This window comes from Protomyctophum bolini, assembly GCF_963924005.1.
Source record: "Protomyctophum bolini genome assembly, chromosome: 8".
In the NCBI taxonomy this organism is placed as follows: Eukaryota; Metazoa; Chordata; class Actinopteri; order Myctophiformes; family Myctophidae; genus Protomyctophum; species Protomyctophum bolini.
Genome location: NC_137869.1, coordinates 16,519,352 through 16,540,261, shown reverse-complemented (window position 1 = coordinate 16,540,261; position 20,910 = coordinate 16,519,352). Strand labels below are relative to the sequence as shown.

The window sequence follows — 20,910 nt, the reverse complement described above, 5'->3', positions numbered from 1 at the left end:
ATATGACATTTCAGCAGTATCTGAACTCAAGCACACTGGGGTCTTTGTTAGCCAAGAACAAAGTAAAGTGGCCGGGGTCTCTCTGTTACAAACCCCGCAGCATTCAGCACTGACTGTCATTAAAATTTTCACAGTCCATTAGTGACATGGGGAAAACAAACTCACTCTTTTGGGACTGCATTGCAGTTGTTCTATACTTTTCTCCAAGGTTGACCCTGTCTGGACCTACAATACCATAGTAGATCAAATCTATCTGGGTAATTTATGGCTAGAGAAAGAAAAAACACATCTCAAGCTATGTTGAGATCCAGCACTCCATCATCGAGTAATGTTTCTTCTGTCTATCTAAAAAATATCATCCATATGAAGCAAGTTCAGGTATGTTATGAGTATTTTGTAGCATTTTAATTACTAATAGTAATATGATTTATTTACATATAGATTAAGAGACATCAATTATGAATATAAACATTAGTTGCAACTGCACATTATTCAGAAGTTTACCTAGAGGTGATTTCTGGCATTACAGGCACCAAAAGTAAGCATAAAGTCCAAAACATGACTAAGTTTACTTTTGATGAATACTGGTAATGAAAGGTACATGGGTCTGGTTTGTTACCATTCCATCCTTCTGATCTCTCTGCCTGTATTCCCAGGCTAATCATATTAGGCCTTTCCTGGGTATAAGTGGTAAATTCTTGTAAATCTCTAACTCAAAACACAAGGGCCCCTGTCATAGTCACATTAAACCTTAACAGCCCCTAACTCAATTAGTCATGGAGTGTGATCTTTTTTTCCTTCCCTACTGCATGATCATGCAGGTTTACATTTGATAATCAAATTATCTGAAATCACAAACATGTCAATTATGAAGTATGAGAAAGCAAATACAGTGGCAAAATTGCAATCCTGTGTGCTGTTTAAAATCACTTAATAAGTAAGAGCCATGAAAAGAGCCATTGCAGAGAATTTTCTCTGCAATTTTTTCATGGCTCTTACTTATTAAGTGATTTTACTACTTGTAGACATACATTTTGGTCAGGGACCCAGGACATTATCAAGATTGTGATCCTTATCTTAAAAATGAAACCATGCACTGTTTCCCTGAGTAAACTGCTGTAAAGGATCTCCTATATGTTCTAAATCAGTCACTATTAACCACGGTTGTAAACAGAGGTATTCAGACGGGGACAAATGTAAACTATTTACTATTACTGTAACAGCTGGTTGGTTATGGGTACTGAACCAGACTAAATACTACAGGGACTACATTTTTCTGCTTTCAACCCTCGCATATTTCTTTCATCTACAACTTTGTGTTTTATATGTCGGCAGAGCAAGATCTCTCTCTCTCTCTCTCTCTCTCTCTGTACACATAATGATTCACCATGCCAACACCAGACTGTTGAATCCACACTCTCTAGTACCACCACAGAGCTGTGCTCTGCCCAAGAGAGTGACATATTTATCTACTGTCTGTGACACGCTATTGGCATTCAAAGACGTGTCTCTCCGACTCTCAATGAGGACCTGAGAACCAGAAAGGAACATAGACCCAGATAATACTCACACAGTATATACAATGTCAAAGCCTAATAACTGAAGTCTCCCACTGATCTAAAGCCCCATAGAGAAAACAAACTTGAATGAGGATATCTAGCAATGCTGTCCATAAAAGTATAAATCCTTTCCCAAAAAATTGGCCTGGGAGAGAAGCAAATGGAAGAAATTACTGAACACTTATCTATGAGGCAAACTGGCTGGCTCTCCATACAAATCAGACAGATCAACCAATCTCACTGCTCTCTCTCTTTTGTCACAGTGTCCGTTTGTCACTGTCTTTTTCCTCCACCTCCTCTACTGGGCCTCCCTCTCTTTCCCAAATCTGTTTTATTTTCTTTCTTTTGTTTTGTTCTTCACATTTGCCTCCCCCAGCGGTCCAGCCACTGGAAAAAGCGTGTGCGTCGGTCCTCTGAGGATAACAACAACCAAGATATAATCATACCGTACCTGGTAATGGTGGCCTGGCTTTGAGGCCCTTGGCTTTGTCAAGACGTAGAGGGAGGCAGTAACAGATGGAGAGAGAGGGGGAGAGAGAGAAAGCAAGAGAGTTGTAAAAGTAACGGAATTTTAGAACCAGACAGAAACTATTCCAACAGACATGAGTCACCTGAAAACTCCGGCGTAAACACACTTATGAGACAAAATGCAAAGACGCTGAAAGTGAAGAAACCCACATTAGATCAATAATGCTTCAGTAAGTAAATGACAAGATAACCGATCTATGGGCCGAGTTTTTCACTGTCTGTTTCGCACGCACACTCCCAGGCAAGTAACCGCTCATGCATCTGTGCCCACAGGCTGAGATGCCACCGTGAGTTTGGGGGGGGGGGGGGGGGGGTTAGGTGTTACCATGGTGACACTGCAGCAGGGTGGATGAGTGGTGTCTATGGTAACAGAACATGCCACACGGCCTGGGGTGTTTAAACAAAAACCGTAACGCCGCAGGATCAAAAACGGCTCGTTTCACACAGATCAGGTGGCGTTGAGTGGCCCCTAGTGCAGGGGGTCCTGCAGAGAGGGGAAGCCAAGCTTGATTGATTATCCGGAGGCTGGTACAGCGATTTAAGCATGAGAGGGGGGTGTCCATTACAGTTACGGGCCACATTTGCCAGTGACCAGGGATGGAGGAGTTGTGGAGGCTTGTCTGCACTGCCACCTATCATGTTACGGAAATAAAAACCCACACAGGGGACGACAGCTGGAGTAGGCCTCTCTGAAAGCATAGTGTTACTTATGGGAAGAGCCCACGTAAACAATGGAAAAGATGTATAATAAAGTAGACCTTCAACGTATACATCCAAACAACAAATGAATACCACATGGATGTGTAAGCCTTTTCTTTTCCATTCGATTCCCATGCCCAGATTTGAACATAGATAGTGTTTGGCTGGCAGACAGCAATTACACTGGATGATCCCAAAGCATTTGGCCCGTGTCAAGCATCTGAATGCAATTTCATGACCTTTTGGGGCCATGATAAATTACATATGGCTTCAAGTGGGCTTCACAAACACAGCCCAGCCGTCAGCACTGTAAAGTGATACCTTCATAACCGCATAGCGCCTGGTCCAATACTGCATCCAGCAATAACTACTGGTCAATAGTTTTCCTCTTGGCAGTCTGAGCTTGCCTTATACACAGTGTCACATGCCAAAAATCTGACGTACAAGCTCACAACAAGGCGCATCGCGACGTGCCGTGAGCTTGTATATCTGCTATGTTCAGCAAGAGACACCATCGTACTAAAAAGTACACTACAAATCAGGCTTGAGGGACTTGCTAGTTTTGCAGGAAAAGGGAGTTTCCTTTATTGACAGAACTGATTAAGTGCCTGACTGTCCTTGGTGGCTCAGAGAAAATGCAAAACATCCTTTAATTAGTCACAAAGAGGGACTAATCTAGAAATACATTCTCTCTCCCAGCAAAACATAACACTAATCAACAGAGATTAGAAAAAAAGAACAGCCTTTTCCATAACATGTAACAGTATACTGCAAATTCCTGATTGTTAATTCAACTTGCGGGTCCATATTTACAGTCGCAGTGTATTAACCCTCCAAATGTAACAGTGCACAGCTAACAAGAGCTACAAATAAGTCAAAGCTGGCTGAGGAGAAAAGTACATGCCTGGACTAATCGTACCTCTCAGAACTCCAAGACTATCTGTTTTATAAGATAACGTGCGTGCGTGCGTGTGCGTGTGTGTGCCTGTGCGCACGTGCGTGCATGCTCTGTGCGTGTGTGCTCGTCTGTCTGAATCTTGGTTGTTTCTGGATCAGTGCTCATAGGGAGGGTTCGGTGTGGGGGTAGACAGGAAGCCAGAGCAGGGGGGAGAGCATGGTGACATAGAACCTGTTGACTGCTCTTTATCTGCATCAACCCTGCTGATCTGGATGAGATGGGTCCGCTACCTGGAGCCCCCCCCCCCCCCAAACTGCGATGGTAATCAGTCTGCCGACCCTGGCAATCCGCCCCGCTGGCGAGAGCGGCCTGAAAGAACGTCAGAGGCAGACGAGGCCTCGGGAGAGATAGCGATCTCGCTCCGATAGAGCAGAATGGCTCAGCGAGGCGGCGCAGCATCAGGGAGGCTGCAGCAGTCGCAGATCCCACGGCGATAGGCTTAAGTGGTTGGAGTCCTCTTTACATCTCCCTGGCGTTATCGCAAATATGTTTTCATGCTGGCGTTATGATGAGTACTCTTTAGGGGAAAGCTATGACGTTCTGCAGGGGGGAAGTGGGGGCACACATCAATGCCACATGATGATTAAGCCTCTAAGTAACCTTGAATGACATGTGTCATTGAACAAGTGGTTGACATTTTGGTGACAACGTAAGGGAAGGGCATAGAAATGGTTGAAAGTGTTACAGCCTGTGTTTTGTGTTCCATGTGTGACTCGTATCAGGGTGTGTGTGTGTGTGTGTGTGTGTGTGTGGGGGGGGGGGTGTATGTGCTGCTCTCACCAGCTGTTTGTGCCCGGTGAGCTGTACAGTCCACTCACTCTCACAGGAACGGCTATCTAAGAATTCCAGCTGATAAAACAATCATCTGCTCAGCCTCACACTGATTCAGCGCCAAGGGCCCACGTTTGATGTTTGCCTTTGGTAAACTGATTAGAGAGAGAGAGATGGCCTATTGGAGATATTACCAGGAGCCTTTTGTTTATTTTCAGCCCTATCGGCCCAATCGTAAGCCCTGATGAGCGCACAGAGATCAGCCCACCAGTATCGCCACTGTTACAAAACAACGCTTGTTATTCTAGCCCTGCTAGTGGTGGGTCTCTAACGAGAGCAATGTCAGTCCATCTGTCAGTGCACAACTGTGGTCCCACCGTCCCAAACTACACAAATATACAAAATGTACTTTTCCTTACTTATACCTCCCTGTTTCTTATATCTTCAGTGCTGTTGTAAATCTCCTCCTGCCTAGTTGAGAGGTGGGTTGAGTTTGGTTTTCTTTTGGTCTGTAGACTTAAGTAACTAGCAACATAGTATGCTAGTTACTCAAACATGGTTCTTCGACACAGAAATGAACCAGCGAGGATAGGAGGCCAAAATATCCTGTTGCACACAATATATCTCACAATGTAATGGGCAGATTGTACTGTTGTCTGTTGAGCACATGCAATGCATGCTCCCCAGAGTATGACCCCTACAGATTTTGGTGAATCGAATTGGCCGATTGAACCCTACTGATTTTGGTAACCCCATGGCCTTGTATTACAGGCAATTCTGCCTGTAATATAAAATAAGTGCTTATTTGTGTTCCATAGACAGCAGCAGCATAGGAAACATGACCATAATGTCCTTCTCTTTCCATTCACAAATACGGTGGTGACTTGTTAGGTTTCAGAAAGCCACTTAGAAAGGAGCATATGGAAAAATGATTAAAAACTCGATACCCCATGTACCTCCAGGACAGGGTAGTACAACTGTGCACTTCAGATGAGGTCATTGTTTTGCTGGAGCATAAACGGGCAAAGAAACACCAACACCTTCAAGGTCAAAACTGCAAACTGTTGAGAAAAAAAAAGGTGTTTTGCCATGAAAACCCACAGGGGGATTAGAGCTGGGATGATAAACGAGCAGTGAGCATAGTCTCTGAAATAATGTTGACTGTAGCCATCTGAGTTGTCCAGTCTTTCCCTATCTGAGGTCTAGGCCCCCTTGAAGGGGGGCAAAGATCACAAGGGGGCGTGTTTTGTTGTTCGTTTCAAAAATAGCAGATTTGCAAGCTCATAACACGTTGCACCGCAACACGTTGTGTGTTTGTAGATCAACTAAGTATAGGGCGTAAGTGGTTAACATGATAGAAACACAAAAGAAGAGTGTTTGTATGTTTGTGTGTGCATACGTGCACGTGTGTGGGCATCTCAGCTTTTGTCCGCTATAGGGGGGGTTAAACATGTGCGCTCCATTCATTTACCTGCAGCGAGATGTTCATTAGTGTTCAAGTTGCAAATAAATAAATCTGACTTTATCAGAGAACAGTATTACCCTCCTCACACACACACACACACACACACACACACACACACACACACACACGCACACGCACACGCACACACACACACACACACACACGCACACACACGCACACAGTAAAATCCTGAGTGTTAAATTTCACTTTGAGAGTTCAGAAATGTATAAAAGAGTGTAAAAATGTTTACTCTCCGAGTTGAACATTGTCTTAAGCCCTATAAGACTTCTTTGTACTACAAGTATTGAAAATAGCATTTGGCATCTTCTATTTAGGGAGATCTGTTTATAGGTAGACCTGCCAATATAGGGGGGTAAATACCTTTAAATTAAAATGATATTATCAAACTTAAATATCAAACATTTCCTAAAAAACAAATGCATGTATTTCATTCAGTCTGTCCAGAAGCAAGCATATTCCCACCGGCATTAAAAATGAATAACCAGAGGGTGGGATATCCAATGCAGAGGCAAGTCAAACTCGGCTATCTACAGTATCTGAAGCCTTGGCTGCTTTGTCAGGCCCATTCCAGAGTCTCCTGGACTCACACTCAGACATGCATGGGAAGGAGGACAAGCGTCCTGTTACTTTGATCATGGCCAAGCCGATGAACTCACCACTGTTTGGTTGAGAGGGACGACTTGTGAACAATGCTGTCTGCTTGAGAAGCGTCTGAAGTGTGTATTTTATGAACTGCGACATGGGCTAAAGGGACAGTGGCACAGTCAGTGTTTTTGTCTATATGATGGTGGTGTTGAGTGAGAAAGCAGAGTAGGACGTAAAAATCTAAATTCTTCAGCCGTGAAGAAAACAGATAGTATTTCCATTTGGGCGGTCGAGACTGGGCCCTGGCTTTGATACAGCTGCAGCTCACAACTTTTATGCAGGATCCAAACTCAGGTTGCGTGAATAAGAGACCGTTGCTCACCCACTGCACACGTGCTAGTTTTACAGTATTGTATTAACAGACTACCATACTATACAGATTGGTAAAAACATTCATAAAAATAAGTTACAGATCTCCGTGAATTCATGAGACGTGTAATTGATAGAAAATAAGTAATTTTTTGGGGTTGAACTACTCCTTTATTCTTCTTACTCATCACATCCATTCTATTCTATAGCAAGCAACCAGCAAACAGCTTTATGCTACATGCTAAATGCAATGACATAATTTTGATCATAAACATTTCATGTTCCGGGTAAGTTTCCCATTGCTTACCGTAATTTGATTTGCTCAGTAGCAGATTTGAACCGGAGAAACATATGAAGCTGAAGGTGTCACTGTGTTTCCAGCATGCAAATCTCCTGCTAACTCCAATAGGGTACAAATGGAACCATATGAACCCTATGAGTCCATTTGGTTCCATTTGTACAAAGTCCTATCAAATAAGCATCCGAGGGGTAATGCATATCAATCTGGTGGTCTTTGATACTAAAAAGGTTGAGAACCAGGCTGCTAGAGTACTACCCTGCATTAACGTTTCCAACCTTTACTAAAGGTCAACCATACTTTTACCATATGTGTAGGGAGCAAATATATCATCATAAAAAATGATTTGCTATCATTAAGTCCAGAGCAAGAGCTGTAAATGTGAGCTTATGACCATTAAGGCAGTCTGCCGAGGTGTTCTGTTGCACTTAATTAATCAACTTAGTCATGGACGTTGGCTCGGTGCCAGGGTGCGTATTGTGCAGCGCTCGCAGCTGTGCATTTCTTTCTGTTATTGAAAGGATAACACTTTAGGCCTTCTGGTTGAGACCCATACTGTACGTAGCGAGTTCACTGGAGCAGACAGGAAACGATTCATTTCTTTCACTCCTCTGCTGGAGATGTGGAGGAGCTGCGAGCATTTCACTGAGACTTTCACACACGCATGTGGAAGGGATGTGGAGCAGAGGCAGCTGCAGGATGTGTGTGAGCGTGTGAGTGTGTGTGCGTGCGTGCATGCACATGCACACACACACACACACACACACACACACACACACACACACACACACACACACACACACACACACACACACACACACACAATTGTGCCTGCCTATACAGAGCCTGGAATCGTCGCTGTGTGAATTCACGTCTGCATGCGTGCAACGTGCACATGTAGATTTATTCCCCTTCGCCTATAGCCAACACTCCCATCTCATAACTATCTTTCACCGCTGCACAGTTGAGGTCAGCAAACGGCGTGTTCTACTACAGCGCCCTCAACAACTGAAAATATACAAGCTCACTACGAGTCCCGATGCGCCACGTTGTTGATCTTCACCAACACCACCGTACGAAACACCATTGTACGACTACGAGTATAAATTAATCAAAACAGCCAGTAGTTCAGTAGCCAGAGTTCAGTCCAACCAAGGCAAAGCCACAGGCCTCTCTTGTAATGCGGCCCACTATTTAAACATCCCAAACACACAGTCTGTTCTGTGGCCCAGACTCGTAACCCCCCCTCTACCGGGAATGGTTGAGGACGACTCAAAAAACATGGACATAATCACAGACTGACCATCAACCTCTCTGCTGACTTAGAAAACAAGCATCGGGAGGTACAGTACATTCCAAAGAAAACAGAGGAAAGGGCAGATTACTGAGAGTGAGATGAATTTGCATGCTTCTGGAACTGTTGACTGAAATGGGTTAAACCTTCCAATTAGCTAATTAAGCTGCCCTCAGATTTGTCACAATACAGCAAAGCGGACTTATTTTTAGCTTTATGATTTATTATGAGAGAACGTTTAGGAAACATTGATTTGGCATGCACAGAGCAGGGAGACTTGAAGAATGAAGACAGATTTTCAGGAAGAGGAACCCTTAAAGACGCACGTACATCCGCTTTGGACATCCTGACACCAGCTATGTTAACCCTGAGAGTGTCAAAACGGGTCCGGAGTTAAACTGTAAGTGTTTAGTGTTTTACTCTGCAAAGTTGGTCTAGTCGACTCCAAGCATGGCATCTCAAGTGGTCCAAATACAAATTAGGAATAACTTATTTATGTTACTTTGTACAGTGCAGTCTTGCTTTTCAACCTCACTGTTGAGGGAATTACTAGCCAAACATGGATCTGTTATGGTTTCTATCCAGGAATATAAACCCATACATGTAAGGGAGAAAATGTTTGGAGAATCCCTGAGATCGAGAAATCAGCCAACGCTGTAATTACTGTGTATTGCGGGTTGTTTAATATGTAATGACAGAGCAACTTTCTTGTCATTGCAGATCAGAGGCAGCTTGTGTCTGTGAGAGAACATCCCTATTAAGTCCCCCTGACTGTATAAGCCTATTGCAATTTATGTGAAAAAGTTAAATTAAAATAACTAGATTAGCATTTGTTGCTGTGTGATGTTTCTTCCAATGAAGCGGCTTGTTACAAAAAAATATACTTTATTTTATTGTAAGTCAAAAATTAGTTATCAAAGCACATGTGTGACATTCATGGATGTAAATAAACTATGTCAATCATAAAATAAAGACTTTCTAATCGTATTTTTGGTCAATAATAATTTGGTAGATAATTTGCATCAAAAGTAATTTGTTGTGTGTTTTGAATAGATGCTAGAATAGTACTATGAATTAGATAAAATGTTTCTTTTTAAATCAAAATGTGAGTTTTAGCATGCTGTGACCACATGACCACACACTGCATCTGTGTAGTAGCTGTGGTTCATTGCAATTACATAAGCAAGATAATAAATATAATAACATATAACCTATTTGCTTTGTGAGGCTATACAAGGAGCAAATGCTAGCCTAAAACGATCACCTTAAATAGCATGGGACACGTTGCTTTTTCACAGTGGTAAGAAAGATTCCATATTGTCATACAGTGTCACAGCCCTAGATAACCCTGTAACTTACGTTACACTAACATAAGATGCTAAGCTACATGGAGCAAATGATAGCCTAACTTAAATTATACAATCACCCCAAAGAGCCTATGTTTAGCCTACAAGAAAGTAGAAATTACAGAAATGTTGACACATTTGTTTATTTTTGCTTAAATCAGGCCTATAGACTAATGATACATGAGCTTCAAGACGTTATGACTCTCTCTAGGTCGTCCTCAGACGAGCCCTCCATCGTCACCTCCAGTAAATCTGGCCAGCTCGTTGGTGCTTGGCACTCCTGCATCTTTCTTGAGTACATCCACATATGTTAGTATGGGACGTCCTCGTGACCGGTGCCCATCCCACAGCACCAGTTTGCTGGCTGGGAGCTCTTGGTGCCTCTGGCAGTGTCCTGCGAGTTTCATTCTCCTAGCTGCTATTTTGTCGCTCACCCTAAATATTCCGGCATACAGATTCTCGTTGGTAACATGTGTACTCTTGCTGATGTTGAGCAGTGAGCACTACACGTAACATTCTGGTGTAGCACCCGTCTAAAGCCTTCTGCAGAGTTGGCTTCAGGGTCCAGCATTCACTGCCATATACAGTAGGAGAACAGATTCTACCGTCACGTAGAAGAAGCCGAGTTTGATTTGTCGGGGGAGGTTGGAGTTCTATACACTTCCTCACTTTTCTGCATTCACTTGAAGGCCAACCGTGGCACACTCAGACTCCACTCTGCTCAAGAGCTCCTTTGCTTGCTCCATGTGGTTGGAGAGCAGGCTGATGTTATCTGCATAGTCTAGGTCTGTCAGGACTACTGCAGGGTGACTTCTTGACCTCCTTGGTGTAAGAGTGAGGCCAAGATCCTGCTCTCGTCCACTGATGGCCTTCCTGAGCGCATAGTCCAGGACTACTATGACTGATGTCTCCTCACAATGAACTGTACTGTATATGTTTTAATGTTACTCCACAATGAACCAAATAGTTTTCAAATGGGTTACCAAACTAGTAGCCTACATGAGATTAAAATTTGAAAATCATGTTTATAGCTACCCAAAAAGGTCATGCTTATTTCAAAGCTAATTACAGGACATAGCATAAGAGTGGAGACTGGAGAGAAAATGTCAATAGCTATTGAGGGGCTAAGAGATTACAGATTTGAACAGAACAAGTTTGCATTGTTAAGAGATCTAATCAACTAATCATATAGGCTGATTTGGAACAGAATACTCATTAATAAACGGTCATTGAAACGAGTCCCCCATGGCTACCGGTACATACTAGGACTCCTCCTGTTCTCGGTTGGTTGTTTAATATTTAATGACAGAGCAACCTTGTGTCATCGCAGATCAGAGGCAGCTTGTGTCCATGAGAACCTGACATGTGATACAGGCAACACAGTGCATTTCAGTCAAAGGACAAGGACAAGTCTAACGGAAGGGGAAAAGGGAGGTTTCAGGTTTGTGTCCAAAAAGCATCTATGCGTTCAGGTGGAACTGGCAATCAGAAACCAGAGTAGACCAGAGTTCCTGATGTCCTTTAACAACTTCCAACCTGGCGTCCCTATTTTGGGAATTTCATTATAGATTTAGATTTTAAATTTTTTCCCCAAAATGTTCAAAAGTAGCTAAAATAGTGAAAATAGCAGATCTACAAGCTCATAACGCATCACATCACAACATGTCGATAGCTTGTAGAGACGCTATTTTGGTTACTTTTGATCGGCTTGTAAATCGATATTGTCACCGGCTAGCCGCGCGATACCATCATACGACGACGCGCGATACCATCATATGAAAATATGGCTAAGTGGTTATGTCGATCTTATCTAATCATAAACACCAGCCCACAGTCACAGGATGATCCTTGATTCAGGGCCAACTAATCTCTAACAGAGACTGTGGCCTTGCAGACAAGGCCATAAAGCTGGAGAACAGACATCAAGATGAATGTCTTCTCCTACTAACCAGTACCCTACTAAAAGTATGTTTTTACTTAAGTAAAAGTATCAATATTGCATTAAGTAAAAGTCTGGGTAATCAAACTTTACTTGAGTAAAAGTACAAAACTATTGGAATCAAAATATACTTAAAGTACCAAAAGTAAAAGTACTCACTGTGCAGAATGTCCTATTTCACAAGGTATGTATAAAATGTATTAAAACCCTAATTTGAAAATAGCAGATCTACATGCTCTACATGTTGAAAGCTTAGTAGATCTACAGTACATCTATTTATACAAGTGAGAAGTGGTACCCATACTCATTCTTTGTGCTCTATCTCCGACCGAACCACACTTTTACCACACATCTCTATATGCAAAATAAATTCGCCACGCTCCCCGAACTGACATAGGCTATTTTTTTGCCGTTCAAGTGTCTTATTTACTCTGCAAATATTACTTTTATGAAACACGCTGTTATTGCTCAACGTCAACAGCCTACGTCACAATCGTCATGTTGGCGTCTACCAAAATCGTCATGTTGGCGTCTACTACGCCAACTACGTTCACTTAATGGGGCCAGTCTTTCACAGTGACACACATGTTACATGAACCACGCGCCCGGGATGGTTTCTACCCCTCAATGTCGTATACGCTGTTGCCACAACACGAGAGAAACAAGGACTTTAACCACGCTACTTACATACACTGCAACTCGCTTACAATTCGCAAACCTGGCAACATTTCCCTCTCTTACCAGCCCCGCCCCCACACTAGCTTGCCTATGTCATCTCGCGCAGCACAGAATCTGATCTCGCGCAGGACATTGATGAGAGACAGAAGGAACAGGAGAGATTATACGATCGCTATTTCGCTTATTCCATCTAAATCTCTTTATTTACAAAATAAATGACTCGACGATTCCCTTAGTTACATCAACATTGTTCTTTCTCATTAATCGGATTGTGCCAAAATATCACCCTTACACCGATCACTTTGCCTATTTTCGCCACACAGCCAACTGCCCCCCCCCCCCCCCCCCACACACACACACACACCAACATGCGATTCATTAAATAACTATTTCTCCGCACGCGCGCACACAACATTATTCACGTGAAGCCTACAGGGAATTACCGACGGAATGTATCTATATACACACACACACACACGCAATATCACCCTTACACCGATCACTTTGCCTATTTTCGCCACACAGCCAACTGCCCCCCCCCCCCCCCCACACACACACACACCAACATGCGATTCATTAAATAACTATTTCTCCGCACGCGCGCACACAACATTATTCACGTGAAGCCTACAGGGAATTACCGACGGAATGTATATATATACACACACACACACACACACACACACACACACACACACACACACGCGCTTAGAATTTAGAGACGCGCGATTACATCACAGCTGTGCGTCATTATAGCCACACACGTCTCTAATTTGCGGACACAGTCGCGAAACTTTTCAGTTGTGTGGTACTTTTATATTCATTTAACTGTAACAGAAAGTTCCCAACTCCCAGCCACGGAGCTGCAACACAAAGCTGGCCAGTGTTGCCAAATAAGCGATTAGTAAGTAATGTAATTTAATTTATCAGCGATTTTGGGATTATTTTTGTAGATTGACAAAAATATTGGGGGTCCTTTGCTCTTGCCATGACAATGTTTGAGAACCACTGCTCTAAAACAATATTAGACAAAGTTTGAGACACAAACACATTGCTCTCTCTCTCTCTCTCTCTCTTCTCCTTTTGTATAAATTAAATAGGCCTATTCATGATTCTGCTTATAGAGAAGTAGCCTATGTTAGTTTGTTTTATGGACTTGAGAGCTACTTTCAAAACCACCAGCACAACATACCCACCAAATAAAACTATCATCCCATTGCTGCAAATAGTGACAAAATGTAATTGAGGGGCCTTTCATATAAACGCACATGCATGGGAAATAGAGGGGGAAAAATGCAAATCGTAGGCTTTTATTTTTGTTGGTATTTGACTTTGCTACTGATGATTGTAAGCAACAACAAGTATTGCATTGTGTGTTTGAGCTGACAGGCCCTTTTTGATGTCAATCAATCAAGTCATCTCAGGTCATCTAAAGCGGCAGATGCAAAAATCGTTTTTGATATTACAATTAAATATATTTTTCGTGCCATGTCATGTGGTCTACCTGCAAAGCCTTTGTAGATCGTGATCTACCATTTGGGCACTTAACGTCAGATCAGGGGTTTTTCTCGGCCAGCGCCAAAAATGCTCCCCGAAAGCATAATCGCAGCAAATACCGGCCACTGTGTACGAGCCTTAACATGTTGACTACACTACACTACACATAATAACTAATAACCCGTTTTCAGCTTAAAGCAATTACATTTCATTGAAGCAACTCCTTAGCATTGTTTTCATACCATGGATGTGATAAGAAAATGTATCAAACATAAGGGAAATATTAAATAGTATCGGGTGTACCAGTTTGGGCTTTTCTTTTCTTTCAATGGGGCAATACATTGATTAAACAAACGTTTGATTGATTGAGTTGTACAATGTTATACAACCCTAAACTAATTTTAGAATACACTACACAATACAATACAAATTTAGAACATATAATCTTGGCCAATATGTCAAATATGTAAATATTACATATAATGGCATTGAATGGAAGCGGACCATTTGTAACACATGTTACAAATGACCCGCTTTTGCAAGTTTTCTTTGCCGTTGCTTACAGACCAGAATGAACGTGAATTCCGTCTAAACACGATGCAAACTAATGAAGAACATAAGCATGAAGACATCCATGTGGATTTTTATTCACCAACACCAAAGACAACAAATGTAGCACACATATACTCCAGGTGTAAAATTATACGCATTTTGAAACAAGTCAGATTTTCGCCAATAACTCCCCGTAGGACAAAGGTAAACACTTCCAACTTCCTGGGCACCTAGAGTACGTTGCTGTACACATACTGACGCGATGGCGTCATGGTGGCGTTGACCAATCAAGAGATAACGTCCATGTTACAACCGTGAAGCGTTACAACCTTGGCGGCTCTCCCCTACATTTGTTACTAACATTAGGTTGTGGCGAAGTAGAAACGTGGCGAGCAGATAGTGTGTTTTGGACAAACAGGCTAGGTATTGGTGTTGATTTGGGTCAACTGGACAAACAGCGTGGTGTTGTTTTGTGTCTGTGTTTGTGTTGGAGCGCCTCAGTGTGGCCGTACAGGTCATGTGCAACCTCTTCCACAGAGAGATGGAGACACTAAATCTCAGCTGGACAAACATGTTTGCATGCATGCTTCGCTGCCTTGCATGCTGTGTGCTACTGTTGAGTCTGTCACTTACTTTGACTGATTTATGGCATTGTCTTTCTGTTAAAATCCAACTATGTTAATTTAAGAACTCTGGGCATATAGGTCATTGTTTATTCACTGTGCACACGTGTAGCCTATTGTATGTCAGACTGTATGTGTGTCCCACAGTCACAATCCTTTAGTAATTACGCTGTGGAAATATTCAGGACAAAACAATGGTACATTTCCAATAACCCATCCGTTACTACATGTGGAGTCAACTCCCGCCATTTATTTCTTCCCATAGTGCGTGGCGAAGTAGCTCTGGGATGAGTGCGCGCGAAGCGCGCACGAAATTCTAGTGCTCTACATGTTGAAAGCTTAGTAGATCTACAGTACATGCTCTACATGTTGAAAGCTTAGTAGATCTACAGTACATGCTCTACATGTTGAAAGCTTAGTAGATCTACAGTACATGCTCTACATGTTGAAAGTTTAGTAGATCTACAGTACATGCTCTACATGTTGAAAGCTTAGTAGATCTACAGTACATGCTCTACATGTTGAAAGCTTAGTAGATCTACAGTACATGCTCTACATGTTGAAAGTTTAGTAGATCTACAGTACATGCTCTACATGTTGAAAGCTTAGTAGATCTACAGTACATGCTCTACATGTTGAAAGTTTAGTAGATCTACAGTACATACTCTACATGTTGAAAGTTTAGTAGATCTACAGTACATGTTGAAAGCTTAGTAGATCTACAGTACATGCTCTACATGTTGAAAGCTTAGTAGATCTACAGTACATGCTCTACATGTTGAAAGTTTAGTAGATCTACAGTACATGCTCTACATGTTGAAAGTTTAGTAGATCTACAGTACATGCTCTACATGTTGAAAGTTTAGTAGATCTACAGTACATGCTCTACATGTTGAAAGTTTAGTAGATCTACAGTACATGCTCTACATGTTGAAAGTTTAGTAGATCTACAGTACATACTCTACATGTTGAAAGTTTAGTAGATCTACAGTACATGCTCTACATGTTGAAAGTTTAGTAGATCTACAGTACATGCTCTACATGTTGAAAGTTTAGTAGATCTACAGTACATGCTCTACATGTTGAAAGTTTAGTAGATCTACAGTACATGTTGAAAGCTTAGTAGATCTACAGTACATGCTCTACATGTTGAAAGCTTAGTAGATCCGTTATTTTCAGCTAGTTTAAATAGGGCTGGAGTGGTTAATGTACGTCTTGTAATAATAATTAAAATCTACAAAGTAACTATAGTAATAAAGATTTAAAATAATTGCAGTAGAGTAAAAGTACAATATTTGCCTCTGAGTTGTAGTGGAGTAGAAGTAAAAGTATTGAAAATGGGAAATATTAAAGTAAAGTAAAAGTACCTCAACTTAAGTAGGCCTACAGTGCTTGAGGAAATGTACTTACACCACTGCTAATAACTCTCCACTGGACCAAACAGGTGATGGAACACACAAGACCAGGTGAACACATGTCTGCTTCACAGACCTTCAAGCATCTTTCAGCTGAATGTTTCCGTGTGTTGTGTACATAGACGTAGCACTGTGAAATCGTTGTGTCTCTGTTAAGAAAAGAGAGTGCATCTTGGAAACAGACCAAACCAAAGCCCTCTGGGAATAATGTGACTACAGAGCTCAAAGTAAAATGAACTCATGAAAAGTTGTTTAAAAAATGACGAAGAGACCTATGAGACCTAGCCTGTTTTACCATCACACCCACTGTTTCTCGCCACCCTAATGTGCATTTCATATTGAGTGAACCAACAGGTGTGTGAATTTGGTGTGTTTTTAATGTTAGAACTGCCATGACAACGCTTACTAGTTTGATTTTTGCAGCTCAAGAATGTCTTATTTGAACAGTGTTATTTTCACATTCATATTTAATTCATAGGAATGTTACTGTCTCACACATTGGGATATAACTATAACGAATCTTTTGATTCATTACAACAAAGTCCAGCGGATTCAGTCTGTAAGAGTCTGTAAAAATATGAAGCTTGGCCTAAATGTCTAACAAAAACATAAACTATATTTAAATTCATAACCCAAACATCCATAACTATATTAAATGTCATGGGAGATGACACTAACCCCAGTCAGGTCTGTTTGTTTTACCTCCCAGGCAGAATTAGATTACTAGTATTTTTTAAACATCATTTCGTCTGTCATTACAAACAGAGGAATTAAGGTCTCAAGAGAGTAAATCATTCCAAAAATGTGAACACATGCAGCCCATGGCTCATGTTTCATACACTACTTGACGCCACCTCCAACAAGGTGAGATTACTACTTCACTCAGTCTCTGTTATTATTTCGTTTCGGTTTCCAAACAGGATAGAAGCTTGCTGTGCTTAAGACAAAGATCCTCTTCACCTTTTGATCTGCGTTAACAAACCTCCACGCAAATCTAAAAAAGTAACCCACATAATGACTATGTCAGAGATATCAAAGTGGACAAAATACCTGAGGCTTTGGTATGCGGCGAGGAGCACAATGTTATCTGTCGTCAGTTGTAGACAAAACTCAAGCTCAGGTTGGCTTTGGTGGAAATATCTTACAGATAATCATAATCCACCTTGGCATAAGTATATTGCTGCAGTCAAGCAGAAACCTTGTATCTCTGCATTTCGTTTTTATGATTTGTTTTTTAATAAATACATATTTGTTTATTATTTTTTGTCATATGACAGTGTCGCACAAATGTACACTACCGAAAATAGTCGATCTACAAGCTCACAGGACATCACATCACAACACATTGTGGGCTAGTATATCAGGTATTTCCACTATTTTTGAAAGATTCTGAATAACCTTTTTGAAGATTTTCATTATAGGTTAAATCAATTTCACCTATAAACATGCCCAAAATAGGGACAACAGGTTTGAAGTGGGTTTTATAAATATTCAACCAATTAAAAGTAGAGCTTGTTTCCATTGGGACACAGGTTAGTCTGTCTATCTCCTAGTGGAACGGAATGGTTTTGGACATACAAGGTTTCCACCCAACAGCGACGATATCCGTAACCACTCTGTGATGATGAAACGCAGCGAGAGCATTCCACTTGGCAGCACCACAGAGCAAGCAGAGCACTGCTTTGAGAGGAACAGATGTTTTGAATTCAGAGTGGTGACAGGCATGGCACCTCTAGGCCAAAGTAACCGTAGTGAATTTCTTTTCAGTCAAACAACTGTTTTGATGTGTTCTCCGAGTCTGAACATCTTATTCTTCGCATAGGGCAACTTGTTGGCAGATTTTTATAGAGGCTCCAAATAAAATAATTGGACAGGAATCTATCGATAAAAACTGCCAAAGATTGATTCCAACAACATCAGGGCCAATTCAGAGAGACAAATGAGCGTATAACTTCATTCACATCGGCAGCAATTCACGCTGTGCTGGATGGGATAAGTTCTTTTGACTCATTGACAGTAATCGATTTCAGTCAAATCAGAAGAGGATCAGATATAATTCCTGTACTCTTCTAACTAGAGCCTGATCAATGCCAGATTATTTTGTATGATGCCGATCCCGATTATGGAAAGTCATCGACCATTGATAACTGTTCTTTTGACTAACTAGACCGGTGCCCGGCTAACAGAGTCGGTAACAATGGAAGTTGGAGATCCATGCCCCACCCGGCTATGCAATAGGCTAAAACTTTAACAATGACATGCCAAAATTAGGCTGAAAGTGGTTACAAATCAGGACATATCGGCTGCATATTTACCAATGTCGATATTGTCAATAAAGTAAAATAATGTTGTATAGTGGCCAGACTGATCTAGACACATAATTCCTGTAGCAACTAGATCATTGACCTGACGCAGAGCTACACTCACCAGAGTTATTTACTGGTGTGTGACAGAGTGCTGATGCAGCACACTGAATGTCACAGTCACAGATGGGGTTTCTGTTCATTTGGCCTTGGCCATGTTTAAGCCTACATCAGCAGCAGAATTGCATTGGCAAGTCTATACACGCATTTAACACACCCATGACTAAGAGGGGTTGGAAATGTAGGACCCTCTGAAAATCCAGACGTAGCACATTGAGCCAGGCTGCGGGCCTAGTGACTCATATTTGAACTAGTGCAAACAGTGGGGAGCCTTGCCATTCGATATCGCCACAGAACACCTTAAACCAGCAGGACAAGAGCTCTGACATCTAACATCAACATTAGCAAACACTAGCAAGGGAGGGACGTGCAACTGCACTAAAGAGTTTTGTTCTAAACAAATAAAAGTACTACTTGGATTCCTCCATTGTAGCGGCTGATCAATTCCAGGCTTATTTTTTGGCCTTTTAGAAAGTCAAGTGCTGTGCGAGGTAAACCAAGCCTGTTTACGGTGCACACACAGATAGAACAGATTTATTTGACTGCATGTTGCAGAGCCTCAAATAACAATCTGATCTCCCACGGATGTTTACACTCTTTTGCTCCCCTGCTTTGGCCAGCGAGCCTTTCTTTAGCTTCCTCTCTGCAAGAGGGGGAAGGGGAGGGGATGGCAGCCGTCAGGGCCACTGATTGCTATGAGGGCAAAGGAGGGTAGTGGGAAGACGTGGCAGATTTCAATTATTTCATTGGGGCTGAATATATTGAGTGGCTCGACTGGATATGTGGCTTATAGCCACCTGCATAATAACTGAACATTTCTGTGGTCATCATATGGGCATACCTAACTTGGATGCCAAAATAATGGGAAAAGTTTTATATCAAAAGTCCATGAAAAAATCAAATTTGAATGACTTCCTTTGAACGAAAACGTGATGCGTGATGAATGCGTGATGTCAAATCCTGCAGGAATAAAAATGAATCTTGATTTAATTCACCTGTTTGATTCCCATTGCTGCACGTAACTCCAAACACTGCTGCGCGGTGTGGGTCATGACCGAAAGAATAAGGTTGCGGATACAAGCGGCCGAAATTAGTTTTCTCCGCCGGGTGGCTGGCATCTCCCTTAGAGAGAGGGTGAGAACTTCAGTCACACGAGAGAGACTCGGAGTAGAATTGCTGCTTCTTCGCTTGGAAAGGAGCCAGCTTAGGTGGTTCGGACATCTGGTTAGGATGCCTTTCGAGCATCTCCCTAGGGAGGTCCTCAATGCACGTCCCACTGGGAGGAGACCCCAGGGCAGACCAAGGACCAGATGGAGGGATTACATCGCCACACTGGCCTTGGAACGCCTGGTGATCCACCAGGAGGAAGTTACCGCGACCCGACTACGGATAAGCGGTTGAAGATGGATGGATGGATGGATTGAACTTGTGCGACACCCGATGCTTTCGTTGAGTGACATTGTTGCAGTTCAATGAAGTATTCTAGTGACTCACCTCTGGCAGGGAACCCTCTGGTCCTTCAGTGGCGTGGCCCCTCAGGTTGATGATGTGGACCTCCTGCAGGAGGCCAGTGGTGCCCCTACTGGCACAGCCTGACAGTGCGGTGAAGCTCTTCAGCATGGCACGCACCGGGTGGCCCAATCCCACCGGCAGCAGCTCACACGGGCTGCGAGACACAGGCACTGTGGTAAAAAAGGAAAAACAACAGGATTTTCATATATTATTAATAATATAATTTATATTGACCTTTGTAAAATGCTATGTGAATGTACATTACAGGAAAATGTCTCATGGTCATGGTTATTGTGATACCAGGCCATGACAACAGTTGCTTCCATCCATGTTACGTTAATGTATTTTATATCATATGGTTAGACTCAGTAATACATT

General features: G+C 42.1%; 1 protein-coding gene across 1 annotated transcript in view; it reads right to left on the bottom strand.

Moving 5' to 3' along the window:
- tgfbr3 (transforming growth factor, beta receptor III) overlaps positions 1–20,910 on the bottom strand; it is an 88,406-nt gene that overhangs the window by 40,829 nt on the left and 26,667 nt on the right. Inside the window, exon 3 of the mRNA XM_080770024.1 lies at positions 20,515–20,702. Coding sequence (XP_080626150.1) covers positions 20,515–20,702 — 188 coding nt within the window. The remainder of the gene's footprint in view (positions 1–20,514; positions 20,703–20,910) is intronic.